Genomic DNA, 10,135 nt, shown 5'->3' on the forward strand with positions numbered 1-10,135 from the left:
CAAATGGAAAAAGTGACAGCTCTGCCCTTGAAACAAATTAGTTTGACCTGTCAGCACAACTTCATGTTAGTTTGTTCATGTTAGTGACATAGCCCTGGTAATCAAACTAGAGATGTAGTAATAACAATAGATTTCCCTGTATATGGTCTTTTCCAAACTGTTTTTGTATCAAAAGTTGACATAAGACTACAAAATACTACCTGTTGAAACTCACCCTGGATGTTCTTCTCTCTGGTAGTACGGCGAGTGCCGCCCCGTTTCTCTATTCCACCTACCAATCACGAGGTGATGCCAGGGGGCAGTGTCAACCTCACCTGTGTGGCGGTAGGTGCCCCCATGCCCTATGTCAAATGGATGGCTGGTGAGGTGGAGCTCACCAAGGACGAGGAGATGCCCGTGGGACGCAATGTCCTGGAGCTCACCAACATCCGTCAGTCGACCAACTACACCTGTGTAGCTATTTCATCTCTCGGTATGATCGAGGCAACTGCACAAGTTTCTGTCAAAGGTAAGATCCCTGAAAGAGTGATCTCTCCACTAAAAAATGATTTTGCCTAAAATAATAATTTACATTAAAGGCCCAGGTATACTTGGTGCATTGAGCACGCAAACCATTAAAAGTACACTCAATTGATGTGACTGATGCGTTCAGCATGTGTACTTCCTGCAGTAGTAGATCTTTGTTTTTGATCTTTAGTTGATCTTTGTTTTGAGCCGGAGCAGAATGTGTACAAGGGAAGTGTACTTTAGGTTTTAGACCAGGTATGTGTATTAAGAACATAAATTGGTTCAGTTCTGTAGATTTTCTGTAGGTTTAAAGATTCTGTAGACACTCTTATTTTACCCAAGACTCTGAACAGGTTGTCAGAGACTAGAAAGAGTTCTGTTCTAACTGCAACCCTAAGGGTCTGACCAGCTGTTTAGTACGTCTGGCAAATACACACAATGAAAAAACATGGACACTCGCTCTGTGTTGACTGAGCTTTAGGGACTTCCCAGGTTTTACTGTGGGATCTGAGAAAATGAAAGGCTTTAGATTATTCTGAGCATGTGTTTACCCAGACCAGATGTCTGGAGCTGTATCAGTACAGCTGGTCCCACCAGACAACACCGAGTCCTGCCAGACTTCGTTCCTCGTCATCATGGCTGCCTCTATTGATTGCACTTTGCACTTCACCAATCAATATGGACTCGGAGAATGTCACCGACATTTGTCTGAAGTCCAGCCACAAATCTTAAAGACACAATGACGAGGCGGCACGGGCAGCCTTTCTGTGAATCACCAATTCTAACACAAGCCTTTCTTCTTTCTCATTCTGTCTTACATTGCCTGTCTTTCTCTATTTTAGGAGTGCACCGTGTAGGCAGCTTAGCCTACATACGCTGTCATCTGTTTAATTTCCTTTCTTATCGTTCGCTCCTCAGCTCTCCCAAAGCCTCCTACGTCTCTAATTGTGACGGAAACCACAGCTACCAGTGTTACACTGACATGGGATTCTGGAAACCCTGAACCTGTGTCTTACTACATTATCCAGTACCGGGCCAAGACCTCGGACTCCAACTTCCAGGAAGTGGATGGTGTTGCCACCACACGTTATAGCATCGGTGGTCTCAGCCCTTATTCCGAGTATGAGTTCCATGTCATGGCGGTCAACAACATTGGCCGTGGTCCACCCAGCGACCCAGTTGAGACACGGACGGGTGAGCAAGCACCTTCCTCCCCACCACTGCATGTCCAGGCACGTATGCTGAGTGCCAGCACCATGTTGGTGCAGTGGGAACCGCCGGAGGAACCTAATGGTCAGATTAGAGGCTATCGCATCTACTACACATCTGACCTGGACGCGCCTCTCAGTGCCTGGCAGAAACACAACACGGACGACAGCCGTCTCACCACCATCTCGAACCTGACCCCCGACATCACCTACAGCCTGCGTGTGTTGGGCTTTACATCTGTAGGGGACGGACCCCCATCTGATGTGTTGCAGGTCAAGACACAACAAGGAGGTAATTTTTGGCGTTAATGAATAAATACATTGATGCTTTTACATAGGGCTGGGTAAAAAATATATTTTTTGCTGATCAGTCATGATGTCGCATACAATAATATGTTGCATGATCAGTGTAGTCTAATTCATTAACAAGGGACTCGTATGAACTGGTTCTTTTTAGTGAATCAAAAATATACAGTATAGTGTGACCATTATAGTCTGACTCATGAACAAATAACTCTCAATAATAGGTTATTTTTTGTGAATTCAGTCAAACTACGCAACCACTTCTGGTTATGAAATATATTAACATATTATAGGATAGATGGATTGGGCCCTGTAGTTTTTTTTTTTTCTTTTTTTTTCATATTTTGTACATAAGTTTCTTCATATAATTTACAGCAAAAGCTTGGAGAGAATTTTTTAGAAGCAAAATTGATATTAAAATGTACCCTAATGCATCAGAATCATAATGAAATTGATTTGAATTGAATTGGAATCTAATTGAATCATGAAATGTGTATCAATACCCAACCCTAATTTTGCATAGTGCATTTTCATTTCAGTACCATAAAAATACTTGTGCATCTGTTGTCGCTAACACCTCTTTATCTGTTGAATTTCAAGTACCTGCTCAGCCTTCCAACTTTGAGGCTGAAGCAGAGCTGGATACGCGGATCCAGCTAACTTGGCTGTGGCCAGTTCAGGACCCCATCATCAAATATGAGCTGCTATATTGGGAGGCTGACTCAGAGAACAAGGTATCACGCCAGTGCTTGTTTCTTCCTGATTCATTCAGAATTACAAGCAGACCAGATATTGAACGTGTGCAGCTGTTGCTGTGGGCCATGGATACAAATGAAAGATAGCCGAAATTGACATTTCACAAAATGACTGCAGGCAAAAGTCTGCAGTCAGTTGATAGAATTAGATTGTACAAAAACAGAATGTACTTATCAATGCTCAGTGCTTGACAGCATTTCTACCTGATGCCAGAATGGGCTGTTTGGATGTGTTTTCTTGATGTCAGTTCATCCACATTGAGATCAGATGTCTTATGCACACTCAACGTGATAGCCACCAGTGTGTCTGTATGCTTATAAAGTACTTCTCAGTTTTTTTGTGAAAAACTTCTGTGCCCACCCCATTCATCTTAAAATGAATAATGAGAAAAACTTATGTAGATTTATTCATTTAGCTGATACGTACTGAGAAAAAAATAGCAGCCTACATATTAGCTGTTAAAAGTTTGCTGATAAATAATATTGAAAACTGCATGTTCTGTCAGTTGTCACATTTCTGTTGAATAATGTAAATTCATACTTTGTGAAAACATACTGAAATGTAAGCCATTATTTACTCAAAATCTCTCTCTTCTCATGATCTGGTGCGCACACATAAGTGCAGTGCAGTAGGCATGTTTAACAACATATAAGGAGAACAGAGCGGAGTTCTTGAGTTTATCGTCATTGCGGTAGATTCGAATTTTTAAAGTGATGCTTAGACTTGACAACTACATTTTCCACTGCCCACTTAAAATACAGCTCCATGACCACTGTGTTAAAGTCTTGATGAAACGGAAGTAGCGACAGAACTTTTCTTCTGTATTGTGAAACGGATTGTATCCAATGATTGTTGATTGGATAGAGACCGATCTGAATGCAAGCTTGCAGTCGATTGTAAGAAAGGGTCGGCTTTAAGCTGGCTAAATGATTGGAGAAGCCTGACACATGTCTGATGAAGTCTGTCATTTCACCAGAAGATTGAGTTATGTTAATTAAAAATGACAAGGTCAAAAAAAAGAAAAAAAGGCATATGCATGGATGAATTGTTCACAATAAGGTCAATAACCATTATAAAACAGACAGTGAATTTTCATTTAATTCTGACTTTAAAATAAACATATGGAAGTTCTAAGCGGCCATGCATTATTATAATTTTTTTCTTTCTTGTTAACGAATAACGAATTTTCTCGTGATCACGACTTAATTTTCTCGACATAACAAAAAAGTTGTTTTCTCGTTATCACGACTTAATTTTCTTGTGATTTCGACATAGCAAAAGTGGTTCTTTTAATAATGATTGTTTGATTTTTAAAACACAATGCATGGTGAGTCTACTGTTGCTATAGTAATGAACGTAACCTTGACGGGGACATTCTTAACCTAACTTAATGCGTTAATTGAGAGTGTTTTTGAAAAACCAAAAATGATTAGTAATTAATTCTATGTACAGACATGCAAATGAGCCCATAATAAGAACGCAATGCGTTTAATTCCGCGTGAATCGTTTTCCTCCCATAGAATACCTACTGTACGGACAACACTTAACGTGGCTTAATGTGTTATGGCAGTGTTTTTAAAAGACCAAACTCAGTAAACACATCATTAATAAAGCATTCTCTGTACCGACAAGCAAATGAGCCCATAATAAGAACGCGATGTGTTTAACGCGTTAAGCGTTTTAAAAACCTGTTATAAGACGTTATGTTCGCATCCTGGACTCATCTTCTTGTCTGTTCATAGCCTATTATAATTTACTAATAATGTGTTTAATGAGTTAGGTCTTTTAAAAACACTCTCTAAGCGCATTAAGCAACATTAAGCATTTTACAATGCCCCCTTTGAGGCGCAAATGATCGACAGATAATAGGCCTACTGTATCTTGTATTTCAGCAAATGTTGCTTCACTTAGAAATAATGTGATTTTACGCTACACATTGTATTTGTGTAATTAACATTAAATGGTCTAACAACAAATTGCATTCACCGCAAGCGCAGGCGGAGCGCCTTCAAAAAGAATGCAGAGAAGAAGCCTTTTATTCTAAAAATCTTCAGCTGCTTGGATTCAACTCGCTTTATTTTCCTTGTTCGTTTGAAATAAAATTAAGCTATATATAATAATAAATTAAAATAATTTGTTTGTGATTTTTATTAGTCATGTAGGATAGGCTGTGATGTGAGTTACAAGCTTGAGATGCTGTTATGTGTGTTCAGTTTACAAAGAAATGTAGAAAATATAAAAGATTAGGCCACAACACTGTATAACATCATTGAACTAAATTATACACATGTAAATCACATTTCTTATTAATATACATTTATTAACGATTAAAAATAAGAAAGATGCACATTATACGTCGTTGTAAATGAGTAACTGTGATGAGTCGTGCAGCAGTAATAACATAGGATAACAGATACAATTTCAAGCAAAATTATCATATTTATTCAAGCATTTAACATTTATAAGTTAATTAAATGTCAGCAATGAACTGCACAAATTATAGCGATCAGGAAAAGGGTCCATTGTCCCAATCATGTACAGTATCGTGGATATTGTATACAACTCCCCATCAATAGTTCTATGCTGCCACCTGTTGGTGCAGTTGTGTAACTTAGAGAACAACTTTTATGTCATGTCGAGATCACAAGAAAATTAAGTCGTGATCACGAGAAAACAACTTTTGTTATGTCGAGATCACAAGAAAATTAAGTCGTGATCATGAGAAAACAACTTTTGTTGTGTCGAGATCACGAGAAAAATAAGTCGTGATCATGAGAAAAATAAGTCGTGATCACGAGAAAACAACTGTTATGTCATGTCGAGATCATGACAAAATTTAAGTCATGATCACGAGAAAACAACTTTTTTTATGTCGAGATCACGAGAAAAATAAGTTGTTATCACGAGAAAACAAGAAGAAAAAAAATAATAGTGTATGGCCGCTTAAAACTTCCATATAAACATGTCTACAAGGCCAAGTAAAAAATGGAGAGATGGTTATGGAGTTTTTTATGTTTCCTCTTCAGATCCATGTCACCTTCGACCCTGCGGGCTCATACGCTGTTGAAGGTCTGAAGCCGGACACTCTGTATAAATTCTCCTTGGCGGCCCGCTCTGAAATGGGGCTAGGGGTCTTTACTCAACCCATTGAAGCCAGGACTGCCCAGTCCAGTAAGTGTCCTCTTTTTTTCATCTTCATCATGTCAACTAACCTAGACTTGTCCCTATGGACAAACCAGAGGACCTCTTTTCCCTTCCTTTCTCAAGCTATTGTCTACAGTCTCCACCATTAATTATCTTACACCTCTAAGCCAGGGAATACCTTTATACATTGACAAGGGCAAAAGGTACGTTCGGTGTCTGCTTGTGCCTTTGTCTTCATTATTTTGGTTTATAGGCTATCAATGTGATTTGTTATTGCTGCAATGTTAAAAGCCAGAGAAGTGAAGCCTACTCAAGTTGAAGCACTACATTTGTGCTAAATTTAACACTCTGCTTGCATATAACCTAACCTTTCTCACTTGCACCCAAATATCAAAAGACAATGTTCAGAGAATATATAACAAAATTTACAGTCATGTCGCAGTATCAGAGTACTTCCTTTCCCCCTGAGTCTCTCACAGCCTCATGTTCTCCTAGAGACCTGTCTATCACCTCCTCCGGGACTCAAAAAGACCCTTTGATCTTTGAGTTTTGTGTCAGGACCCCCCCCTTCAGTCTGTCGACATGTTCAGCTACGGCTGCAGTATTTTTGTCACCTACTACTGCAGCATCAGTCGTTTGTAGTGGCTCTCCCACAGTTGTCAGATTAAGGACCGCCTGATGAGAGATGCCTCGTGCTCAATCCCACCGTGGGCGCCAAGAATGGTGCAACGTCACCAAACTGCTCTGGTTGTTAACAAAGGAATGCGAGCATGTTAAAATGTCCCAGTGTACATTCTTCTTCTTGTTCTTATTCCTCGCAGCCATCTTTCTTTTCTTCCTTAGTTAATTTTTTTATTTTTTTATTACACATTTATGTTTATCATATACAGCTGCATGAATGAATGCCATTTAGCTTTTTCATTGTAAAATGTTGTTGTGCTGTTGTCGTAATTTTTTTATGCCTCTGGACTGTGCTGTGTTGTGCAGAAACATTTAATTTGGTAGCTCACCTGATCTCCATCCCTCTCAGAATTAATTAAATATGCCTTGCTGGTGTTGCGCTTATCTCAGCCTCTCAGAAGTGGCACTAAGCCTGCCAAAAGAAGCTAGCCGCACACGCTATCGTAGGCAGGATGGTCGAGTATGCTCTCAGATGCGTCAGCTGCCACACTCACTGACACTTGGATCTCTGACAAACGAGGGGCTGTTGTCTCCCAGCCAGTAGACTGACTGAGAATGTGTGAACGCTTGTTAAAACACAAGCCGATGGCCTTTCCCCTGCTTGTCAACACATAAACAGAGAAAGGCAGTAAACGGCGGTGACTTACTGATCGCTGTGACCAGGGTGAGAAATTGACACACACCACCAGCCAAATGAGGATATTTTTAGGCAGTGGCAGGTCATTTTAGACAGTCTTAGATTGTATGGTAACAACAACACACACATAGCTGTTAAAAACATTACCATTTAAAAGCTTGGAGTTGGTATGTTTTTTGTTTTATTTTGTTTTGTTTTTGGAATAAGTCTCTTATGTTCACCAAGGCTGCGTCTATTTGATCAAAAATACAGTGAAAACAGTGAAATATTATTACAATTTAAAATACATTTTTAAATATATTAGATATTATATTAGAGATTATATATTTTCCGTAGTTATTTTCAGCAGCCATTACTCCAGTGTCACATGATCCTTCAGAAATAATTCTAATATGCTGATTTGGTGCTCAAGAAATATTTGTTATTATTACCAATGTAAAAAAAAAAAAAACCTTGCTGCTTAATATTTTTGTGGAAACCTGTGGATTTTTTCCCTGAATTCCTTCTTCAAAAGAACAACATTTGTTTATTAAACATGTTTTGTAATAATATAAAAGTCTTCACTGTCACTTTGATCAGTACATTTCTTAAAAAAACAATAAAATTGACTGTCCTCAAAGTTTGTGGTAGTGTATATACAGTGCTGCTTGAAAGTTTGTGAACCCTTTAGAATTGTCTATATTTCTGCATAAATATGACCCAAAACATAATTAGATTTTCACACAAATCCTGAAAGTAGACGGAGAATCAAATCAAACAAAGGAGACAAAAATATATACTTTGTCATTTATTTATTGAGAAAAATGATCTGGTGTTAAATATTTGTGAGTGGCAAAATATGTGAATCTTTGCTTTCAGTATCTGGTGTGACCACCTTTTGCAGCAATAACTGCAAGTAACGTTGGTAACTGCTGATCAGTCCTGCACAACGGCTTGTAGGAATTTTAGCCCATTCGTCAGTACAGAACCACTTCAACTCTGTGATGTTGGTGGGTTTCCTCCTATGAACTGCTTGCTTCAGGTCCTTCCACAAAATTTCAATTGGATTAAGGTCCAGAATTTGACTTGGCCATTCCAAAACATTAACTTTGTTCTTCTTTAACCATTCTTTGGTAGAACGACTTGTGTGCTTGGGGTCGTTGTCTTGCTCCATGACCCACTTTCTCTTGAGATTCAGTTCTCGGACAGATGTCCTGATATTTTATTCAGGATTTGCTGGTATAATTCATTCAGAATTCATTGTTCCATAAATGATGGCAAGCCGTCCTGATGCAGCAAAACAGGCCCAAACCATGATACTACCACCACCATGTTTCACAGATGGGATAAGGTTCTTATGCTGGAATGCAGTGTTTTCTTTCTCCAAACATAACGCTGCTCATTTAAAGGGGTCATAGGATGCCCATTTTCCACAAGTTGATATGATTCTTTAGGATCTTAATGAAAAGTCTGTAACATAGTTTGGTTAAAATTTCTCAATGGTAGTGTAAAAAAGTTTTTACCCTGCCAAAAACAGCTCTTTTCGGATCAGATTTGTAGCATTTTCCTTTAAATGTTAATGAGCTCTGCTGACCCCGCCCCTCTCTTCCGAGTTTACTTTAGCCGTATTCATCGTGAAACTTGCTAATTAGCACATTATTAGGAAAGGTGATTTGCAAAGATTCATTACAAAACATTCTCACTTCTTCTGTAGATGAGGCTGGATCATGAATGATTTGCGCGAACATAGACGCGTTTATGTAGATCAGGGACACACATTCTCTTCAGAAACAATGTAATCCACTGCGAGTTCAGCGGCTCAGATGTCGGGAGTAAATGACGACTAGGGCTGTGTATCACCAGCAAAGTCACGATACGATACGTATCACGATACATAGGCCACGATACGTATCACGATACGGGACTGCACTGAATTTCACCTAAGCAGAATTGAGTAAAACAGCTGTTTATTAAACACTGCATACTATAGTGCCATTTCTAACTATTGGCAGAGCAGGCAGCTGTCCTCTGCATTATGAAGGGCCTCCATAACTGTACAAGATATACAGTACAATATAAATTGAACTGTACCATTCAATTTATATTGTAATGTACTCATTCTAATATATTTAAAAAATCATTTACATTGCTGGAAGGTTATCATTGCACAAATTAACACCCTCTCTACAATTAAAAAAAAAAATTGGAAGAGTTCTAAACTAAGGCACTGTCTTCACTGTATCTAACGCACACACGCTCAAGGCTGATTTATACTCGATGCGTCCACAAGTTCGCTTAGGTGCGCGCGGCAAATATGACGTCATCGCGGTGTTGGCGGAAGTTCGCTTTGAGTGCACGCGGTGTGGCTTCACGTGGCGGTGTGCACGACATTTTTTGTAACTTTCCGCGCAGCTCCGCTTCCGAAGATGCACGAGTTCAAATTGACTCTAGCCGAACATGCACGTCTGTGCCAGCATTTGTGTGAAACAGAAGCAGTTTGATGTTAAGTTCAGTCACACACACAGATCAAGTTGCAGTTGCGCTCAGACATTCAGGAACAAACTTTTTAGCGCTGGCCCGCAGTTTTATCAACTAAATAGCTTAATCGCTCAAGAGCTACATTATCTTTCTCAACAAGGAGCTGGTAACATCATTGTTTCTAAGGGAATTAAAGCCACAGCTTTACTGTTAATAGAGAAACGCGGCAAAACGGTGGTAATTCATAAATTCATACACCCTCTCTCTCTCTCTCTCTCTGTGTTGTAAATGAACAGCTGATGAATTACACTTTTCTGAGAATAGAATAATAGAATAGAGATCGCTAAACTGCAAGCAAACCGGTGTTTTCAGAAAGCAAGTGCGTTTATCCACAGTGGAGAGAGAGCGCGCGTGCACAGGGTTGCCAGGTTGACAAAGATAA

At 39.3% G+C, this 10,135-nt stretch overlaps 1 protein-coding gene across 1 annotated transcript in view; it reads left to right on the forward strand.

The window, feature by feature from the left end:
• Window positions 1-10,135, forward strand: part of LOC107551707 (receptor-type tyrosine-protein phosphatase F-like) — a 301,032-nt gene that overhangs the window by 215,026 nt on the left and 75,871 nt on the right. Inside the window, exons 7-10 of the mRNA XM_016233423.1 lie at window positions 239-508; window positions 1,426-2,007; window positions 2,619-2,752; window positions 5,801-5,945. Of these exons, the coding sequence (XP_016088909.1) occupies window positions 239-508; window positions 1,426-2,007; window positions 2,619-2,752; window positions 5,801-5,945 (1,131 nt within the window). The remainder of the gene's footprint in view (window positions 1-238; window positions 509-1,425; window positions 2,008-2,618; window positions 2,753-5,800; window positions 5,946-10,135) is intronic.

Source organism: Sinocyclocheilus grahami, unplaced genomic scaffold, assembly GCF_001515645.1.
Source record: "Sinocyclocheilus grahami isolate Dianchi unplaced genomic scaffold, SAMN03320097.WGS_v1.1 scaffold430.1, whole genome shotgun sequence".
NCBI classification, from domain to species: domain Eukaryota; kingdom Metazoa; phylum Chordata; class Actinopteri; order Cypriniformes; family Cyprinidae; genus Sinocyclocheilus; species Sinocyclocheilus grahami.